At 47.2% G+C, this 22885-nt stretch overlaps 2 protein-coding genes and 1 non-coding gene across 3 annotated transcripts; 2 read left to right on the top strand and 1 right to left on the bottom strand.

The window, feature by feature from the left end:
- Positions 1 to 17651: 17651 nt before the first annotated feature.
- Positions 17652 to 19202, bottom strand: GIQ15_05805 (transcription initiation factor IIE subunit alpha; the record flags this gene model as incomplete). Its single annotated transcript, XM_033553222.1, has 3 exons — positions 17652 to 18846; positions 18933 to 19028; positions 19108 to 19202. The coding sequence occupies 3 exons, from the start codon at positions 19200 to 19202 to the stop codon at positions 17652 to 17654; spliced, it is 1386 nt and encodes a 461-aa protein (XP_033404366.1).
- A 615-nt stretch (positions 19203 to 19817) lies between these two features.
- On the top strand, positions 19818 to 19890 carry GIQ15_t0035. The gene has a single exon. It is a non-coding gene; the product is annotated as a tRNA-Cys (tRNA).
- Positions 19891 to 20146: 256 nt separating this feature from the next.
- Positions 20147 to 22162, top strand: GIQ15_05804 (tRNA pseudouridine synthase 1; the record flags this gene model as incomplete). Its single annotated transcript, XM_033553221.1, has 4 exons — positions 20147 to 20322; positions 20418 to 20597; positions 20671 to 21879; positions 21952 to 22162. 4 exons carry the CDS (start codon positions 20147 to 20149, stop codon positions 22160 to 22162), a joined length of 1776 nt encoding a protein of 591 aa, XP_033404365.1.
- Positions 22163 to 22885: the final 723 nt, after the last annotated feature.

Raw genomic sequence — 22885 nt, 5'->3', positions numbered from 1 at the left:
TCTCTTATCTCGGAGCGATTCGTATAAATCGGTTGTTTTTTGTACCATTACCAATTAGATAGCTAACTCAAACCAATGTTGGAATTAGACTACTCATTGAATAATCTCTAGTAATGTTTAGTTGGGTATGCCGTCCAGATACAGAGCATGGAGGTCCCTGTCAAGAAGTCCTTAAGGCTCCTTATGTTTTGTCCCCCTTCATAAGGACAGACTGAAGGATAAGTCTTAGGGACAGGCCTAATAAAGGTCTAAGGATAGCTAAGGACAAGTTTATAGATAGTAAAAATAATATATTAGGGGCCCTTTGTCCAGTTGCTTGATAAAATATAACGAGCCTTAAGACTTTTCCTTATGAAGTCGTGAAAATAAGCTTCCATGTCACGTTATCACGGACTAATATATTATCCGAAACTTGCCGAAAAGGGCTTAGCGCTAAGGCCGAGATTCATGTTACTTTCACCTACGAAAGGGCCGCTGCCAGCTCAGGGTTCTGATAAAACATCTTTAATAAAGACACGCTTCCATCTTCCTTCAATTCCAGAGGAGATAACCCCTCTTGACCACCAAGCGTATCTAAGTGGCTTTTCTTCCTCTAGAATCGAGCGACTTTCACTGCGTATGCAAAGCTATAAAGATAAACGGTCTTCTTCTATCTACTCAGAGGATGGAGTTGATCTCGCGGAGAAAGTAATATATCTTGCCTTGAAAATTCTTATCTTCGGGGCGAAGTATCGCGAAATGAGAGAGACTGAGTGTTATTATTAAATCTAAAGGGTCAAATTACTCTAGCGAACCAGATGGTACAGGAAGCAAATCAAATGGTACAGGACGCCCTAGACGAAACGGAGCGACAGCTAGAGGAGGAAAACAAAAATTATTCGCAGCTCTATAATTTCGAGGACAGAGATGGACAACCTTTTTTAGAATGACCATGTTCCCAGTGTGCCTCAGCGTGACCTCCTACACACTCGCCCGATCATCATCATCACCATCATCACCACCATCATCATCACCATCATCATTATCCTCAATTTCTGTATCGCGATCACTCTCATCGATCGAGTTTCCTTTGTTCTCTATTTGATGGATTAACGCCTCGTAGTCCTAGATGGTAACACTGAGTTGTTCTATAAATTCTGCCTATTCTTATACCTTACACAGCACCTCTCGAAGGGCCGACGGGTTAAGGGAACCTAACGAATTCGGGTTCATTTCTCTAATAAGCTTCCATAGTATCTCATTCTCTATATTTAAGGCCTTGCACTCACTCACCGTATCCTTATAACGAATAATCTCAGCATTAAGGCGCTCCAGGCCTACTATATATTAATTTCTGGCTTGTGCGAGTGCCTCTTCTACAATATCCCGCTCGTGTTCAAGTATATCATTGCGGGTGCTCGCTTCCTGTAGCGCGGCATTGTTTTGCTCATGCTACTGTTCAGCAAGAGCGAGGTTATTCTTCAATACTCCACTAAAGAATAGAAGCTCTTTAATGTTGCCGCAGAGCATACATGCGTCGTTGATTTGCGATGACATCTATACGTTATATATCAGTACTAGGCCAAACAAGTGAGAGATCTTTAACATTGGGGGTAATCACCGTTTCGAATAAATATCTTAAACAAGAAGGATGTGCTAGGCGGAATGGGCGCTTCTTGATGGGATAAGAAATCATTAGAATAGAGAGTCTACTAGATTTACTACTTCTTTTATAGTTAGAATGGGACCGCCTCCCAAGTATACTGTTTTGCCTCGTAAAGAAAAATACGGGGGGGCGAGGTAGATGGAACAAGGATGATCGGCTAGACTTGATGAAGCCGCCATTTAAATGACTACTTAATTATCCAGCAAAAGGGGCCAATCAAATGGAATATGCTAAGGTGACATCTACATGCCGCAGAATAGGGACATGAATGACGACAGATATGCCAGGGCAGGGCCGGCTCAGGCGTCAGTCGTTTGAAACCCAGCGCTTGGGTATCCAATAGGAAAGACCTAACGTTTGTTGGTAAATAGAGTTTCGTATTATAAGTGGGTCGTGTGCCGCTTATCAGTCAACGTGCGACTTTAGAGATGACTTGGTCTTTCATCTAATGTCAGTACGTGTCAATGCAAGAGGGTATATAAAGGGTGCGAGAAAGCTACCTGCAAGCTTATTACTTCAATCTATGCTTGAACCTCAACTCCTTCTACGACACAGTCTCTATAACTATGCCAGAAATTGAACCTCTTGCCGAGAGTGAATGGCGAGAAATCTTAGGACAGCTCGCCGCTGAAAACAACATAGTTAACACGTTCGATATCGAGCTCAACAATTATCTCAATGATACCCCAGGTCCAGCAACCTTCGGGTACATGGATGAACCCCAACGCGCGGAGCCACAATCCTCCAATAATTTACTACCGCCATCACAGTCAAAAGGCGACGGGCTTCAATGCTGTGCAAATCACAAACATTATTTAAGTGAAATTACTATTATCAGAGCTAGATACGACTTTTAAAGAGGATTATACATCGGCGATACTAATACTGTACTCGTTATCTAGCTATGAGAGACTCCAAAGGTATAATATAGTACCTCTCTTATATATATTAAGATAACACTACTAATAACGTATAGCCAAGTTAAAGAAATTGAGGCTTCAATAGAACGACTCCAGCCCTGGCTGCACGATATGACCGAGGTTGTCTCGCGCCTTATAAGCATTGGAACGGTTGGTGATATTATATAAGCTCAACTGGGTTAGATACCCCCGTACAATGATGGTGGTAACAACACCGGGAGTCAATAAATGGAACTTGGTTATTATTTGACGCAAAACGACGTGGCAGCCCTTGTAGAGGTGGGTTTTTCTGAATGGGTTATCAAGACAATACGCAAAATTACAGAAGATATTTCTGCGACCTGTAACTAAACCCTAGAAAGGAGATAAATAGAGGAATGTACTTCCACAACTATATACTTTTATCCTTTAATTTAACATCGCTAGGAAGGCCGAAACATGGCGGGTAAGAATACTCTATAAATATATATATTAAAGCTTATACGAGTTATTAACAGAGCCATTATCTACTAAGATATCCGAACTCTATAAAATATATATGGAAATCGAACATAGGAAGCGCCTTCTAACAGAAGAGTACACAAGCATTTTCTCAACACTTACCTTTGCCCAACCTTCGACTTGTATGGATGTTGAGGATCCTTTGAAAGCTTTCGAGGCAAAGACCACGATTACATCATGTGCCAATGATATAAAGGACGAAGACGAGATAGCAGCAGGAGAATGATAAGACAGAGGCTTCCCTCTACAGAAGTACAAGGTACTACATGAACATTCATTATTTATGAGTCGTAATGCTTTTTAATGGACCCAGCCGGTAGCGTCTTGACCTTCGAAAACATTCCCACCCCCTAATAAATGCACCAGTGTAATAACGACGCAAGCAAAACTAAGAGTAGTAGGTAGTAAGGCAATCAAAGGAAGATATAGAAACATCTGCGGCCTGGCGCGGTCTGGTTTGTTCCTTAAAGACATGCTTGAAAAACAAAACAACAATGATCATGGAGAACCTTGGCAAGAAAGGCTTTTGTATTATCCTCTCTTTCTCTCCTCCTCCTCCTATGGTCTAAAAATCACACACGCACGCACGCTTGAGGGAAGGGGTAAATCAAAACAAAATAAACGCCATACAAGATGCACCGGAGCGTCCGTTGGGTATCCCGTTGGATCTCGTTCATTGGTCTCGTTTGAAAGAAAATGTAAAGTACCATGATTTAATTTCCTTTCCGTTTCGGCGTCTGTTAGGAAAGGATATCATCAAGTGTGGTCGTTAACTGGTCATTGCACAGCGAATCTCGCCAATATTCAACCTTAATTTTACTGTAGGTAGATCTGCAGTTGCTATCTTTTTGGGACAGTTTGATATCGAGGGGAATGGAACGTTTTTGGGGTTCCAACGGGTCGGCTCTTCCGTGCTGATAAGAAGCGTTACGGCCAGCGAAACGAGTACTTATGGCGAGGTAGTCAAGCCAATCTCCGAGTCGCTGGCTATCACCGAATTATCCTCCCAGGCATCTGAAGGAAAGTCAGGTCCTGAATATAGAGCAAAAACGAACAAAAGCGGTACACGTTAACTACAAAGGACGAACGAACGGCGTGTACCTTCAATACTCAGAGTGCGGGGAGGGCTCAAGCTTACCTGATCCGATTTCCTCTGGCATCTCTACAGTGTATTGCTCCAAGGCTGCTATGACCGCTGCAAAATGGCTGTTAGTTTGATATCTTGAAGGGAAAATGGTAGAAAGGGTTGAAACATACCTCCGGCCCGCTCAATAATAGCGCCATCCCCTTCGATGGTTTGTTCGTCGAAATATTTTTCCATGCATAAGTTGACGACGTACTGAAGCATCTCGACGGTTGACGCGTCTACGACGGTCTGGGCATTGGAAGTAACGAGATAAGTGGCCCGCAATTTATCGACACAAGCTTGTCCCAGCTGGCGGCCTGTACGTTGATAAAACTGCCGAGTAGCCTCCGGTGCATCATCAAGGTCCTTTGAGAACAGAATCTCCTGTAAATACTCATAGGCGGAGTTTCTGACTAATCGGTCATCGTAATGGAGTAGGGTAGGAGCCCAATAAGGCGCCATCTCTAATACGAGCGAGAAGAAGAAAAGCTCTTCCTTCTCTAAGATCGTTTCGTTGTTAAGGGATGCGATGGATTGAATGAACGAGACATGATCGCGGCCACCAGCATTGTTTATGGAGTCGACTGATCTCGTAGCAAATTCAATGAGACTGCGAACACGGTCAATGTCAGGAACCATACCGCAGAATAGTAGGGTTATCTCCAGAAAGGGACTAGCAAGAGAAGCTGGCTCAACTGCTAGACCCTCCTCAAGCACGCGGACAATACTATCCATTAAACCATCCATGGTTGACGTGAAACTGAGGAATATGGTGAAGATTTTCCGACTTGCTTCAACGTTTTCCTGCTGCTCTATAACCTTTTTAAGCAGGACTAGTTCTCTCTTTTCACCCAATGCTAGAAGAAGGTCACTTTCAGCGTAAGAAAGGGCTAACTTTCCATCAGTACCCCGCCGTGGCTGGTCATCATGTACCGGTGAGGTTTCCAAGTCAACATTCTCGAGAAAGACGGCAAGAAGTTCAGTGAGTTTGAAGTGTGAATATTTCCGGCCTTTCTCAATGAGACGGACGTAAGCAGGATAAGCGTCTTTTAGCCTTCTAGTATCATGGCGATCTAGCCAAATCATCTCTAAACATCGAAGAAGGAACCCATGCTCAAGCAGTGTTTCGACTTCATATGGCCCAAGATTGGCAATTTCAACAAGTAACTCGAAGTAATCATCCCAAGCACGGGAGTAGAAATGGAGCGTGTTCCACATAATGACCAATCTTACCACTATTTTATCGAGCATATCCATATATTCTCGATGATAATCGTTCTGTACCGATCTTTCGATGCTAGAGTCAGCTAGTCGATCTTGGAGTTGACTTAAGGAGGCGACAAGAAGCCTGGAGAAGCCCACACGGATGACGCTATTGGGACTCTTCGCTAGGAGGTTTCTCATAACCATTGGTCGTTTACCCGTCCATTGCAGTAGCCAGTATGCCGCGAGAGGACTTTCATTGACTGCTCTTTTGATGCTGATCATAAGCGGTTCAACTTCAGGTAAGTCTTTGGATCTCGCGATAAGTTGCTCCAAGGTATCCAGAGCAACATGCATTGCCATCTTTTGAACCTTCGTAGCCACTGGGGTGGCTTCCGTTTTGCTGATCTCTCGCGCTCGGTCAAAGAGGCCAACAACAAAACGGGCATGGTTGGGATCCAAAAGGCAGTATATTCGAATAAACAATTCGTTTTCCATGGAGATGTGGTTTCCTAGTTCTAAGGGCAATTGTATGCTGACCGGGGAATCGCCAATTGATTCTTCATATATCGATCGCGCATTTTCCATGCTTGATACTCGCTGATAAAACAGCATGTATGCATTCCACACTTTGCAGCCAAAACGAACGTGACTCAAAGTATGCATGCCGTCACTCGTTCCGCCAAAACATTGATCGGGAATCTTTGCTGGATCGAACCTAGTGACGTCGGAATCGTTGAATTCTACCCACGAATTATTGGGTCCTGCCGATGGCCGCTCCTTGATATAAGAGTAATAATGGCCAGATTCAGCAGTACCGCTGTGAACTAGCACCCCCACGAGCTCAAACATATCGGGCTCAATTGGCTCCTCTGGGTTACTGAGGTAGTCGATTTTGAAGGGTGTCATATCGATCCGTTCGGGGAAATGGAACTCGTCGTTGATTTTGCTTCTCATCATGGATATGACGTCGAAATCGAATCGTTTTAAGTGAAAGATGAGGTTGTCAGGTATATCTTTCAAGCATGCCCTACTATAGATTAACATCATATTATTCCATCGACATGCAAATTATGACTTTACCTTTTAACTGCATCAACATGTTTTCCACAGGAAGTGCAAGAATATTTGTTATCTGGAAATATAGCATTAGTAAAACTGTGCCAGAAAGGAAAAACGGGGAGGGGGATATAAACTTGCCTCCTTGCATAATTTCGCCTTCTACATATGCCCTCAGACTATCCTCAAGGCCAGCTTTCCCTTTGATATCACATTGAATTGCAGAGAATGGTTCCAAGCGCTCTGAAATATGCTCACACTCTTTTGACTTTATCTGCTGCACAAGCTGACCGCCATAGAAAGAACGGAATTGCTTCTTATCGTCAGCGGAGCGTATTTGACTTTCCCACCGATCGAACAGGAGGTTATAAAATTCATCCACATCCATCTGAATGTTAACATCGATTTGCTCGTTATCATAAGTCCGGATAGTTTCCACTGCACTTTGTGGATCAACACTCTTCTGCCATGTGTCCTGTAGGTATGCAAAGACCCTTTTCGTTTCGGCGAGAAGTGATTGTGTTGGATCATCCTCTGAGATATCAACCTCAAGAATGAATTTCCGGAAATCAAGATTCATGAATAGCTGCGTGAATAGGGAGTTAAGGTAGCACGTGTTCGACAAGTTCCGAAGCCCTGCGTACCCTTCGCCAGAACGAATCGTTTTTGAGCGGTCAAATATCCAGGTGGGGTCGTATGTATAGTCTGAGCACCAGATTAGCAAATGCGAAAGTTTTCCAAATCTATACAGGGGGAAGGCATACCAAATGGGATTACGTCTTCGAGAAGTTCAAGCATCTGGGTACAGCTATCTGAGTTCTGACAGAGTAGAAGAAGGATATTATAAATTTCCTGGCGGGTTGTGGGATTCATGACAGGGATACTTGGCTTTATCCTCTCTGTCTGCGTATCGGATAGGTTGGGAAATAGGAAAGTTGTGAATAAATTCTCCATCAGGAGGCTAGTGAAAAACCACAGTGAGCTAGAGGAAATGATAAATAGACAGTGATTAAAGTCTTACCTGGTACCAGCACTTATCGTTTCTGAATCAGCGAGTTCGAGGCACAATTTTAGTAGGTAGGCGAAGCCCAGAACTATGTAGTCAACACGTTCACGGCCAACAAACTAGAAATAAGATTTAGCAAAAGGTTTCATATTAGTGGCGGCACAAGTGAATAGAGAGTTCCTTACCTCCTTGCTACAATGGCTTAATAGAATTCTCGCCCAGTCCCGTATGTAGTCAGTATAAGGCATATCGGCCGATGCCAGCATAGCAACGGTATGGAACGTAACCAATGCCACCTCGAAAAACTCCTGTGATAATTGAGCATAGTCTACCGTCCGTGGTAACAGGGCAGATAGTGAACCCCAGAACGTCTTCACCATATCTGCACCAGTAGCCGTCGCGAGATTGCCGGAGGGGGTAACATCCTTTGAAACTTTGGTTGACCAGTAGTTCTTCTGTTGCGGTGATGCGCCACAGAGCCCGAAGATAATTTCCGCAATCTCCTTGCGGATAGCCTGTCGAGGCTCAGAGAGTAGAAGGCTGGAGATAAGGTCTTGCATTTGGGTATTATCTTTCAATGCGGTCCATACGTGATCATCATTCATGGAAGCTTCAATAAGAGTGGCGAAGGAGCCGGAAATGAGTCGCTGTAGCGTTGTTTCGTCGAGTGGGATAGAGGACTCATCGCGTTTAAGAGGGAGCAAATCAAGGAGAAGAGATATTAATCCCGACGGATTAGTGAAAAGAGGTTGCGAAGTATCGGATGTTGATTTAGCTGTAATAAGGAGCGCGTTAGAATTAATATGGTATAGAACAGATTAACACGATAATCATGGAAACCACTAACCTTTCAGGGCCACAAGGAGACAGTCCACAAAACTGCACGCAATAGTGAGTTTCAGGGTGTTCTCTCGAAGTATACCAGGCATCCCTGGCCGCATCAAAGTGGCATCGATATTCTTAATAGCATGTGATATAAATTCTTGATCGCGATTTGACTACTCACGACCAGTTAGTTAGTGATCAACGCGTAGAGGACATGGCACATAATGTGATAGAAAAGTAAATGGAGTTGTAAACGTACGTTCAGAGTCTCCTCTCTTACGCAAACGATAAGACAGTTCAGTATATAGAGTAGTTTGTACGGTTTTTCAATAGGAAACATTTCTGCTTCGCCCATTTCTGGGGACCGTACAAAATCACGGACCGCCTGTTGTGGTGGAAAGAGTACAAGGAAGTCGAATATCTGTTCGCTGTTAGTCATTTTCCAGGCTGAGGTAGTGGCAATAATAACTAACCTCTTTAGAAAACCTCTCATCCAAGCTCAACAGATCATAAAGATCATCGAAATGCTTCAGCACTTCAGAATCGACCAATGTCAAACTCTGGCGTCTCCCTCCAAATGAAATCTCGTATGCATCCGAGTCCTTCCTCACAATAAGTAAACCTGCGTTTGCAAGTTTTAAATCACGTAACGTCATATTAGCATTTCCACCACGCAGGTCTAACCTTTGGCCACCGCTGATAGTCGTGAATTTCGAAAAGCCCGTAAGACAGGCTAGTTTCTCCGCGAGTTCGGAGGCGGTGGTTAGATCACCGATAGGGAATGTCCGGATATGGGTCTGTGAACGGACGCTGAATGCTTGATACGATATTTCGATGGGTTCTCCCTTGACTTGTTCGGGTTTAAGGGGTATATAAGGCGGAGACCCTTGGGGTGGGGTATATTGTGGTCTTGTGCGGAGGCCCTGGAGGAGCTGGCGGAGGAAAAGAAGCGAGCGGGCAAAGCGCAGCTCCTCTGCATGCACTTCGCTGTCGGAAGGTACTATAACCATGGGTTCGTCTTCACCACTTGTCGTCCCATCTATGAACGTTTTCAGTCGTGTGGCGGCACCAGCGAGTTGCTCCACGCAACGATCGACGAGGGAAACGTGTGTAGCCTCTGCAGAAGTCCGACTGGCCCCTTTGATTAATGGGTGATCTAGATATGTGTCAATCGCAAAGTTGATAGCATTGATGCCGATAGAGGGGTTGGGCGCCGTGAGAATGAAATGCCAGATTCGGTCCATTCCAGGAATGGTAATGACGTCCCCGTCGTTGGCGATTGGCTGGTGATGGAATCGAACATCGTAGCTTACGGCTTGCTTTGCGAACGAGAGGACGGACTCCGTAATATCCCCCGGTGGGATACGTGGGAGGTAATCGTTCATGAAACTTTCCAAAAAGGGGTTTCGTTTTCCGCATCGCGATGCACATTTCGATAATATTTCCCAAGTATAGCTTCTGTTCTGCTCGCTTATCTCCTTCGACATAAAAACCTTATCCCACAAAACACCGCTTAGCTCAGGGGTGATTGTCTCCGGAACTTTATCGATGATGCGATGCACTAGGTTTAGCCGCGGGACGATTGTGTTGCATAAATATTCATCCTCTGTATCAATTGTATGCGTGGCAGCGGCGTGGGCAAGCTCGGTAATGATAAGACGAGTGAAGTCGAAGTCCAGAGCCAGGCGTCGAATATCGTGGGTTTCATAGGCAGGTATCAAAGCATGGAGCGCATGAATGCTCCCAACAGCGAACTCGTTCATATCAGAGACATCCTGGATGCATTGTTGATAGAGTTCTGTCTTATCTGCCTCACTTATACCGAGGCTGACGAACTGGGAGAGTTGTTTACTAGCAAATCTCTGCAGTTGAGATCGTTGTTCGAGTGACAACTCTTCGACAGATGCTGCTCCTCGAATAAGCCAAACGCATAAACGGACAGGTACGATATCAACGTGGGCATAGTGACCGATCTCCTGATGGCGCATTGATTCTCCATGTTTGCTTCGTACTGCGCTTAGCAAAAGTTCGCAGAACTCAATCATTCTAACATCGAAGCGCTGCAATGGAAGTTCAATCAGCTTATTACATATGTAAATAAGCGACTCGGATTCATGATGCATGCTAAACGTCGAAGACAACATCGCGAGAACCTCAGACACGATTCTAGGATCATGGCTCTCGCTGACGGTTTTCCAGATGATGTCTGTGTCTTCATTTGTGTATGTTGAAGTCACAACAAGGAAACCCACGATATTGCCTCCTCGACTGATTAGCTGAGGGTGCGATTCGATACCAACAACGTAGTCGACGATCTTGTTTTCTCGCAGGAAGTTCACCAAGTATTTGGTTGTCACATGGTTAAGCGCGCCTGGGACGTTTTGAATATGCTGTGACCAGAAGCTGACGAGGTCGCCTTGTATTGATTCCATTCCGTAGACGCGCAACTCCATGCGTCCGCTCATGATATGTTTCTTCAGGATGGTGAATTTCCAGCCTAGGCTAACGATGTGAGCGAATTCATGAGAATTAACCTCCTCTGGAACGTTAATTTGGAGGTCGATCGCAGTCTTTGCTGCTACCTCGTCGTCGAAGTTGCATATACTGCGGAATGAACCGCACAAGGACCTAAGAATCGACTCACTCGTATCGCTAGATAGGCAAGATGACGTCTTCTCGATTAGCGATCTGTATACAGGTTCCGAAAGCCGAAGTAGCGCAGATGCCTGTGTGATAACATCCGCACAGCTAACTCGGCCATGATTAGGTTGAAATCTTCTTCCAACGAATGAATCCACGATATTATTTATGACGCTCATGGCAGACGCAAAAAGAGACGTGAGGATGGGGGATTTTGGGAGAGAGTCGGCAATAGCTTCGACGAAGTCCCCAAGTACCTGTACGCCATTGACCAGTCGTCCAGCAACGCGGTCGTTAACGTGAGCGACTGAATCGATAATCTCGGATCCATACTCCCGCTCCATTACAGCAAATAGAGGGATTTTACGAAGCTGGAGTATCGAGGCCAAAGGCATCCAGTAGGTTTTCGATATTGGGTCAGGCTGGACACTTGCGTCACCTAGAGACTCCGCTAGGTGCCTCGCATCTATGGCAATCATATGAATCGCGATTTCAGCGTAGCAGGCGAGGAAATCTTCTATGCATGACATTGGACCATCGGCTTGGTCTGGTAGAAACTCCGTCCTAAGGAAGTATTAGCCGAGTAGTTTAGCGGACAAAGGGGCGGATATTCAAAGCACCGAGAAGACTTACGTTCGTCGTAGGAGGCCTTCAACCACAGAAGGAATTTCTTCCCATAGTTCACGGTCCTCGATAAACGCTTGATAGGTGATATGATTGATATTCTCACAGCATTGCTCGAACCAGGCTTTCAACGCCTCGAACACAGTCATGTCATGTATGGTTCCTGGGGGAGGATATTAGCATCGATTTTCCATCTTAATAGGACAAAATGATGGTGCTGCTAACTTCACATACCTCTCTCTATTGCGTTCTTCATATCTAGTACGGAATCACGTATACTATACGTAGTCCTGAAGTTTGGAAACGCATCGGCGAGGGAAATCTCCTCGTGAATATGTACAACCTCCGGCTCTCGAGCAGACCGTAATGCATCTTCCAACGGCCTCCAGCTTGAGTTGCCCGGACCCTGGTCCATATCTTCTAGCTCTGCCACTTCGATTTCCACACTTGCAGCCGGAGAGGGACTATCGGATATATCCAGTATGCTTTGGTCTATTGGTATGGTGACTTGGTCCTCTTCGGCTTCTGGCTTGCTGGGACTGCTGTGTCGTGCTCCATCCATGCCGTCTGGCTGTGAGGAGTGTATTTCATGCGGTGCATCCTTGGTGCCGGTTTCAACTCCGGTACTCTGCTTGTCTGTAGACGTTGCCATCCCGTCTACGGATATGGCCGGCTGTGACCTTGCTGTCTCTGACGTGGGAGACTTCATATTAATCGTAACTCGACTTGACGGGCGCGGGGGCACGACGGGGCTCCCGTTCAACGATCTCTGGGATGCAGGCGGGAGCGGAGGAGTGATGGACATCTCATCTTGATCAGCAACAGCCGCCGCGGAAGCAGCAACCGAGCTACTGTCCATACCCTCAGCTATATCATCCTCCGCTGCCGTTGCCGGGGAACCGTCCATCCCGCCAGCCTGCAGCACTTGCTTCTGCACATCCTCGTTGCCTCCCGCCGACGTCGTAGGCGTGGTCATCGGTGCAGGGTCATGCGAACAATTGGCACCAGTTCCGCTACCGCTATCGAGTCGAGGACGTTTGCGCATAGATTCCGAATTTAGATCTTCCATTAGTTCGCTGCAGCCCGTTGGCGAGGGCGAGTGAGCGGGAGACAGAAGAGAGGGAGAGTCCGGAATGCGTATCCCTGCCGGACGGTGGACGACCGGATTGTTTGCGTCGATCGATTGTGGCTGCGGGCTGGCGCAGGTGCCAGTGCCAGTGCCGGTGCCGGTGCTCGTGCTCGTGGTGGAGGTGATATTGCTAGAGTGCTCTAGCGGGGTAGGGCCCATGACATTTTCCAGTTTGACGGCGGTATGGATGGGTTGCCTTGGGGCTTTATGGGCGTATTCTATAGCGGCAGGAGACTGGGAGTGAGGTTGTTGGCGAGGTGAAGGTAGGAATGCGGAGGGCTGGGTAGCTTTAGCTTTTGGCCTCAGAGCCGCAAGGATAGACGGAGAGAGGTGAACCAGCAGCACAATGAGGACGGACCGGGTATTCTGGAGAACGAAAGCTGTCAGTAGATGCAGGCAGAGAAGAGCTGAGATCTGGTATCTCGGTCGCAGACAGCTATCCGGTGGCTGGTGTGCTGTGCTGGCGGTGGTTGATTGTATGGGGGAGGTTGAGGTGAAGTGAGCGTAGGGTGACAGGCAGCAGCAACCAGCAGCTGGAGCTGGAGTATGCTAGTAACGCCCTGCAGACGGACACCAGGCTGGCACTTACACTGATTCGCTACTTCACGTAGATGCAGGTGTAGCAGCAGAGAGTATCCTCATGAACAAACGCCATGCCCCGTCTATCTTGTCTTTTTCTTTCTCTTCTTCTTCTTCTTCTCTTTCTTGTTCCTCTTTCGCGATGACTCCATCGGCCATAAAATACCGGTACCGCTTGTACCATGGTGTCCAACCGCCGCTTTTTTTGCGCGGTCTGATTGGCCAATTTCAGAGAAGCTCTGTTAATTCTGCATTTACATTGGTCTATTTGCTGTCAAGGGCTGACGTAATGACACACAACGGCCAAAAATACGGTATCAACAAACAATACGGCTTAGTAAGCAGAGCAGACCAGAATAAAGAGTGAAGACAATATACAATATACAATAAACAATAGAGGATAAGAGAAGGTAGATGAATGCATGTCATTCTTGTGATCAAACTAGGCCTACACCATACTCTAGTCTATAAGTTATCCAATAAGTTATCAATGAGTTATCAACGAGTTATACAACGTTCATCTAGATACCAGCCACGGCGACACTCTCTGATCGAGCCTGCTCTTCTCTCCGGCGTCTTTCTCCCGGTAGGACGATCTGCGAGGAGGTTAGCCGGTACCCAAGACGAAACGAAGAGAAGAACACGTACTGCTCGATCGAGTTCATAGGGTAGACCTCGGTGTCGACCGCGGACCATCATGGCACACATCACCAGCTTGCTGACCGTATTGAATTTACCGGACAATCCAGCATTGATCGTTGGGTGGCCGAGGCTGAGGCCGACGTTGCCACTAGTGACCGTTAGCAGAGCTCCATTGACAGAGGGATCATCAGTGACCTACTAAGCGGAGACGACCTCGAAGAAGATTGCAAATACTTGGAACGCCTGAGAGGGAGAATTAGCATTCACAATGTATATGTTGGTGATGAATAATGTCGGATAACTTACAGGATCGTTGGGGTCTGCGATCTTACCTCCCTCCGCTATGGTTGTGAGGAATACGCCTAGGAAGACATACCACAAGTCAAAGGCCAGTTGCTTCTTAACGTGTTGACCTATGTATGACGAGGAGGTGGTGTTCTCGTCAACTTCTTCTTCCGACTCGTATAGACCCAACGACGACTCTTCGTACGTATTCGTCCTAGATGTGGCATGTTAGTTCAGGTTCGCGAGATAAGCAGCCTCGGACCAGCCTCACCTTCGCATACTGATAGCAACCGGGAAGACAGAGATATACATCATCACTAAAGGCACTGTCAGCTAGAACGATTCACCATAAAGCAAGAATAACCCACCCATCAAACTAAATTGCACGGCGGGATGAATCTTCGATAGAGCAAAAGTCGTAACCCCTGCCGTCCTCGAAGCCGTAGATTGGAGAAACGCAGCGCAGAATCGATGCCAGACTGTACCTACCGCCGTGACCTCCGGATTATGCAGATCCAAAATCATGAAGAGCATAACATCCAGACCGTTCAGCAGTACCAGCGTGCCTAGAAGCATCCATGTTGGTCTACTTGGGAACAAAAGCGTGTAGCATCGTCTAGGATGATCGAGGAGGAAGTTAAGTGGTTCGCGGATCGCCGAGGTTTTGGGAGAGAGGCGGAACATGCACCAGATAATTAAGCGGAGCATGCAAGGGTAGGCAGTATTTCCGACGAGGATCAGGAAGGCCAGCAAGAGCATAGGGAGTGTGCTGGTGCGGAAGCCGATCATCGAGTCGGGGGTAAGGGCGAATCCGAGGTTGTTGTATGCTGTCATGGAGGAGTAGAATGCCCTTAGAGGAGTCAGTCTGGAAGATAGCGTTGTGTGAAGAGCTCAAACTTACCACCAGGTCGGATTTATGCCACTCTTCGTAAGGACCTGCATGTAAATTGGATTCGAAACATAGATCCAAATAATGAGACATATAGATCCAATCAACAGGAAGCCAAAATAGTAGGCACCGACAATCTTAGCGAGTAGTTTCAGGCTTCGATACTCAATACCGCCCAGTTCTATCCTTTGCTCCTCAGTCAAGTTCAAGAATTGCGAATTCCTGCCTATCGTAGGAGTATATGATAGATATGGCGCTTGGGACGCCTTTGAGGCAGATCTGCTAAGCGGACGTAGGGAGCGAGAGATAGAGCGAGAGCGGGATCTAGGACGCGATGCACTCCCTAGTACAAATGCTGAGGATGCAGCTTGCTCCACGGTGGTCGCGTGGGATAGTATTCTATCTAGCTTCCCTCTGTCGCGCAAGCTAGAGGCACCGGCGAGAGATGGATCGATGGAGGTAGCTTTCGTGAGCTCATCGCCTAGATATTATTAGCATGTTTACCTGGTCAGCGCATCAATGGAGAATTTACCCTCAACTTCATCCTCGACTTCATGTGCCCTATGCCCGGCTTCAAACTCCCTCGGACCCGGGATCCTAAGTGCCTTCTCCCGCGGTTTGAATGTATCAGTTGAAAATGTTATATGCCCCGGCCCGGTAGCTGGCAACTGTTTCTCAGCAACGGTGCATTTATGATCTTCTTGTCCATCATTGTTGGGCGCATAGGTAGGTCTTTGCTTTAGCCCTTCTGTGTTGTTAATTTCATTCTGCTCCGAGCTCACGGCGGAGATCTCAGGGTCAGTAGATGATGCAATGGCCTTGCCACTTCTCGAACCACTTTCAACATGATGCATTCGTTCAGTAGATGGCAGACGAGAAAATCGCACTTCAGAACCAGCCAGTTAACCTTTCCATACGAAAGTTATGGGTGCAGGTACAAGAAGAGATAAATCAAATAAAGACGACGGCTCTCTGGATGTTTCCCGTACCGATTTCTTTGAATTTAGACTCGAACCAGTATAATCGCACTAGGACGACGACAAAGTTGATAAAACATATGTTTGCAAGCAGAGGGCTGAAATAGAGCACCAGCTGTTGGTAGGTCGATATATCCTTGAAATCGATCCTACAATCCAAGTAGTTAGTTGATAGACTTGGACGCCAATATCATCGCCACTTTCACAAGTTCAAATGACACGGCACAGCGGAAAAACAAAATAATGAGCAAAGCCGACGGAATCATCTAAATGACTTCTAGAACAAAAAGTCGGAGGATTTATGACGTACGTATTCAGGCCGGTCATGGTAGCGGCTGCCACAGACTGGAATAATGCATCGATCGCACTCATATTTCGCTGAGGATATATCATAATCATGCCGATGATGCAGAGAGCAATGATATAGACATCTGATAGTCGCACGCAAGGAGTAACCGGTAAGCCATCGCACAGCACATAGTCGCATCGCAGGTCAACGAGCAAACGTACAGTGCACGAATATAAAATTCGGCCTAGACATCCGAGGCCACACTCCCCCCGTAGATGAAAACATGTTGGACATTTTGGACGGTCTGCGCAGTAACGGAGGTCTGATCTTGTAATTAAGCAGGGAGACGCGTGGCGGGTGGCTTCAAGGCATGCCTGGACAGAAACATGCCCGGCCAAAGACACCACGCAGAGAGACTCCCACCGAGCGAGAGAGGAGCGTATGTATATGATAACCAGACAGCAAGACGGAGTGAGAAAGGGTGACGAAGCGGTCCTTGATATAAATATAAATTTCCGTCGAAAGGGACAGGGACAAGGACAAGGGTGACTAGCAGTCTAGCTCAAAAAGCCAGCCGATTTGTCCCTTTCTTTTTTGCCTCCGCTAGGCTTCTAACTTGCTACCAAGCCGGGGCAGGCCAGGCATGCGGAAGCGCCCTGATATGCCGTCTAGCTTGACGCCGGGAAGTTGGAGCTGCTCCGGGCCGTGGTCGAGGAGACTTTTTGCTGTTGATCTGACGGCTGAGATGGGCTGATATGCGGTGTACTCCGTATGTACATCCGTCGCCCCGAGCCATCGAATCGGATAGTCTGGCTGTGCCAGCTGGTAGAGTTGGATGGTGATTAATATGTGCGTTGAATTCGCGGGCGCACAGCATTGTATAGGCCATTTCTATGTGGTGCGAGCTACGCCTCGTTCTCCAGCCTTTGCCTGGTCGTTTCGCGCCTGGTAGTATGTATAGTGATCAGCGATGGGTGCATGATGCAGGACGCGAGACGCAGGGGATGATACCAAGGATAGGTCACATCCCTGAGACAACGTGTTTATACGAAGGGATCAGAGGCTTCAATTCGTGCGCAATAATACAGCTACTATTATCTTTCATCTTAAGTATTGGTACATGTGGAATGGACGAAGATCAACGTTAAGGCTCAGCCAGTGCGCCAGTACGGAGTATGAAACGAGATAAGAAGAAACGAGATAAAAAGAAGATAAGAAGAAGAGAAAGAAGAAAGAAGAAAAGAACAAGCTGATCTGATTATCAGTTGCTTCCGGCAAATACACAGCCGAGACGTGGTCAGGAAGTACGGGCCTATACATCTTCAAACTCTTCCTCTTCGTCCTCATCAGACCCTGCGTCTTCCTCCTTTTTGATCGCCGGCTCGGCCTCTACTTTAACCTTCTTAGCCGCCGGGCCCTCATCGTCCGCTGGAGTAATAGGCGTCCCCGCATTAGTGTTGGGTCCGCTGGTGCCAGACTCCGAGTCCAACTCTCGCTTCAGACTGCTGCCATGTCCATGTCCATTGCCATTGCCATTAACCGTGGGCGTACCCACAGCTAGACCGACAGAGCCTGGCTGTCCACTACTGGCCCCGTCCGGGGTAACACTAACGTCCTCAAACTCTTCGTCATCATCGTCGTCGTCATCAGAAGACTCCGCGGCCTCAAGTTCCTTCTCGCGTGCCATCTCAGCATAGTACGTAGCGATAGTATCGTCCATGTTTTCCTGCTGGTCCTTCTTCTCTTCCTCTTCGTCCTTGATGCCGACCTTGGTATCTTCTTCCGTGGCTGTAGCTGCACCTGCGTCTGTCGCTGTCCCGTTTGGCTCTGTTTTGACGGTAGGTAAATTCGTGGCTTCGGTAGATACGGTGGAGTGAGTATGCCAGACTGGAAGGGCGTTTTGTTTCTCCGTTGCTGCCTTTCGTGCCGCCTTTTGAGCTTGCTCTTCTGCGTTTCTCTCGGCGGAGGAGGACAGGTTCACTTCCAGCGCAGAAGCATCCGTCTTGTTGACACCCTTGACCACCGATGATCCCTTCTTGTTAACCGCAACAGCAACACGGGTCGGGTTTGTATGCTGGTTCCGTATAACGTCCACCTTGTGCTCCCAAGCATTATCGAAATCGTTAGGCGGTATATCGGTTGAGTCTATCTGTATCAGAAGCTTAAGGATGGAGTCTAGCTGTGCCATGAGCTTGCTGTTTTTCTCGTGACCAGTGCGGTCAGCACCAGCTCCTTCAACCTCGTCAACCGTCGACAGTTTAGTGTTGCAGCGTAGGCACTCGAATCCCTCTGGCCCTACACTACTCAAAACCTCCAGCTGCGTCCACTCGGCTCCGCATCGTTGGCAGATATACTCCTTTCTTTCCTGGTTCGGCGTATATTGCGCTTTGATGGAGGACGTGAGACGAGATACGCGGTACTTGATGGCGTCGATAACGGGGTAGAGCGGGACATAGTAATATTCGCGCGGGCGAGTTTGGCCCTCCCGCATCTCGGTGCGATGGTGTCTGGTCAATAACAAGTCCACGTCAGCCCCATGGCTAGAAAAGAGCATCCCTAGAAAGCAGCATCACTTCTAAGGGTCATAGCATACACAGCAATCAACCGATCCTCGCGCAGCCGGCCACAGAGCTTCCTAACGTCCTTTTGCTGCATCCCCAAAAGAAGAGCCAGGTCCTCGGCATTCAGGCTGTAGAATAAAGAGATGTTAGCCAGGCCACTCTCAGAATTCAAGGCTCAAGCAAGGAGCAGTAGTGGTAATAGCATACACTGAGTGTATGAAGAGAGCATCGATGACGAGGATGTGACGGGTCTCGTAGAACGCCCGCGCAGCCATCCGGATGAGCGTGCCTGCGAGATCCATGCTGGATTTCCTTCAGCTGGCCTCCTTCAAGACCAAGGCCGCAGACTAGGAATGCGTGAGAGTCCTGTTGCTGTGAGGGGAGATGTCTATCTCATTGCGCCAGGCCGAATCCCCTCCTTGCAGCAGTGACGCTGGTAGTGAGCGGGTGAGCGGGATGTGAGAGCACGCCAGAGAGATGTAATACCACCCTAGAGCTGCCCTCTGATCGCTGACAGAACAACCCGTCTCCGTCGAAGATGGCGATGGCGATAGTTGCCTGAGGTGAGATGTCTTTCTTCTTTTTTGAGCCGCGAAGTCGATGCTGTGCTTAGTAAGATTTCTGAGTAAGCAGTGACGCAAAGTAGCATGAAAAGCAAAGAGCCAGAGGTGAGAACAGCAAAACGGGCTGGTGGCGCAGCGGTTAGCGCAGGGGATTGCAGCGATATATGGCCTCTTTCGAGGCTGTATAATTATCCCAAGGTCCCCGGTTCAATTCCGGGTCAGCCCTTTTACTTTTTATTTTTTTATTTCTTCGTAACACCGTCACCATCGCCTATTGTCGTGTTTGTTGTATTTCTACTCGACGCTCGCTTTCATCAAACAACAATTCATAACCAGACCAGCCAGTATCTACCCGGGCCGGTGGCGTAGTGGTTATCGCAGGCGATTGCAGATCGCAAGGTGCCCAGTTCGATTCTGGGTCGGCCCTTACAGTATTCCTCTTCTCTTCTTTTTTACCTCCTCTCCTTGTTTTTTTATCTCTATATCATGGTGAGATGCTGCTTTTTGCTCTTAGAAAGGAAAAGTGCCAAGATGTCACATGACCCTGCTTAGTAATTTATATGACTAAGCGGGTATAAATGGGAAGATCCGAAATATTCAAAATGAAGGCAAGTAAAGTGGCATAAGAACTTGCTGCTAACGCTGAATTGATCAATGAGAGCCGCAAGCTCGATTCGCCCAGCATGGATCCAGCTGTTCAGAATCCCAATCCGGCTGAGAGTACAGCCAAAGCCGACCCTCTTGCAGCTCAGGAGACTGTCACAGAGCAGTCCGGCTCCAACGAAGGGAAGATGGACGGCAGCTCAGCTGGCAGAGGTGGCCGCAATAAACACAAAGATATGGGAAGGAAAGCGTATAGGTAGGTGATATTGTCTAGCTGGTGCCGTCGATTTTCCATTTTCGCGGGTAGACAAAACGACCAACTAACTAATTCAGAAATAAACACATAGATAGGCGAGCGGCGAATGACCAGCAGGAGTCGAAGCGTAGGAAGATAGAAGAAGGCGAAAGCCCGATGCCGATTTACGCTACTCAATTCTCCCAGGAGGATATCGACGCCGATGTACGCCGGCCGAAGAAGAAGGTCATCGTCATGCTGGGTTATTCTGGCACCGGATACCATGGAATGCAGCTGTAGGGGATACCTGTCTTCGATTACGACGAAGAAAAAAAGTTACCTGAAGCTAACAGAGCGTCAATTACATAGATGCGCCACCGAAGAAACCATTGAAGGCGACCTCTTTGCCGCCTTTGTTGCTGCAGGCGCAATCTCAAAGGCCAATGCCATGGACCCGAAGAAGTCTTCCCTCGTCCGTTGCGCACGAACAGATAAAGGTGTCCACGCCGCGGGAAATGTGGTTTCTCTCAAACTCATCGTCGAAGACCCAGACATTGTACAGAAGATCAATGACAAGCTAAACCCGCAGATAAGGGTGTGGGGTATCTTCCCTTCCACCAAAGGTTTCAGCGCCTACCAGTTCTGCGACTCGCGAATGTACGAATATCTGATACCTACGCATTGCTTCATACCACCCCACCCGAGTACATTCATGGCTCAAAAGATGGTGGAGATGGCTGAGAAATATGACGACATGGAAGGATTCAAGCAGAGGCAGGCCGAGGTTGAGAACTACTGGGAAGAGACGGATAGGAAGCATATTCAGCCCATCATCGATTCCCTGCCCGAGAAGATCAGGCCGTATGTTCAGGCCGCCATCGGTGCTGTGGGTGGTGAGCCCGCGCCAGTTGCTGGGGACGATAAGGCGGCTTCCAGCAAGACCGAAGGCGAAGGTGAAAAAGAAAAGACCGGAAATGCAGAAGACGTTGTGCCAGAAAAGTCGGAGCTTACGCCTGACGAACAAGCTCAGGTTAACATAGCAGTTAAGGATATTCGTGCAGCCTACTTCAAAGTCAAGAACGAGTACCGAATACCTCCAGAACGCATTAATCGCATCAACGAAGCATTAAACCTATATGTCGGCACAAAGAATTTCCACAATTACACTATCCAAAAGACCTTCCGCGACCCTTCTGCCAAACGGCTAATAAAGTCTTTCAAAATCTCCAGGGACCCGGTCGTCATCAACGGCACCGAATGGCTGAGCTTGAAAGTCCACGGGCAGAGCTTCATGATGCATCAGATCAGAAAGATGGTCGCCATGGTTGCCTTGCTCGTTCGATGCGGTGCTGATATTCATAGGATAGAAGAAAGCTATAAGCGTCCTAGAATACCTATCCCCAAAGCACCGGGTCTCGGCCTCCTTCTTGAACGGCCTATCTTCGACGGGTATAACAAGAAAGCTGCAGATTTGGGCAGGGAACCCATTGATTTCTCAAAATACGAGAAAGAAATGGATGACTTCAAGCTCAAAGAGATCTATCAACGTATCTTTACGGAAGAGGGAGAAAAGCATGCGTAAGTTCAGCCAATGTTTCCCCTATCAGCTTAGTTTTAATTTATTAATAATGCTGACACTGTTCCCTACAGCTTTGGAAACTTCTTCAACCACATCGACAGCTATAGAGAAAATACTTTTCTGTATGTTACTTCTGGGGGCCTCGCTGCCACCGCTGCCTCCACGACAGAGCCCACAGCCGCCCAAGAGGAGGAGGCAAGGAAGGCGGAAAGCAAGCTTTTGGCCGAGGTGGAATCTGAGTCGGAGTCGGAGCTTGTGAACAATGGCGAGGATGGGGGTTAGGTATCCAGCGCCATACGCTTCCTCCTATTAGCAAACGTGGTAAAAATAAAAAAACAGAGGATGGATGTAAAGGCCATGTCATCATTCTCTCATAGCCAAGGACACTTGCAAACAAAAAATATATGTACATAGATGAGAGATGTACGATTATTGTTAGCGTCATTCCGCACACCCGTAACGCTTCTATTGCTGAGAGTTATTACTTAGGCTGGGGACACCGAAATCCAATCCTAACCACGTATATATATAGAGAGAGAGGCATAAGTTCTAGTGGTAACATCGACTATAGACTAATTTGAAAGAGCTATCAATTTTACGAGGGATTTTACAAAGTCAACAACAATCTTTATTTTAAAACACGTAGGTACAAACAGTACTAGAAATAGAAGTAGAAATTTAGCAGAAACGAGAAGGATAGTAGGAAAAAACAATTAAATTCTTCAGTTAGACACATAACTCAACCATCAACCAATCATCACACCAGCGTATATTCATTAAGCGTGTCATGGCTACCTTCCCCCGAAAGAAAAAAAAAGGAACAAAAATAAAATGCAAAACAAGTCAAGAGAATAGAACGGAATCAATCAACATAGGAAAAGAAGAAAAGTTAAAAAGGGAGGGACATTTGGAAAAAGTATCCAGGAAATAGGAAAGGCTGTGATGTGAATACAAGAAGAAAAAGCACAGGTTGCCTGCCAGAGATAGTGCTATGCTACAGTCCCA

The sequence above is a fragment of the Arthroderma uncinatum genome (assembly GCF_011692745.1).
Source record: "Arthroderma uncinatum strain CBS 119779 chromosome Unknown scaffold4, whole genome shotgun sequence".
In the NCBI taxonomy this organism is placed as follows: Eukaryota; Fungi; Ascomycota; class Eurotiomycetes; order Onygenales; family Arthrodermataceae; genus Arthroderma; species Arthroderma uncinatum.
This window is presented reverse-complemented; position numbering and strand designations above follow the sequence as displayed.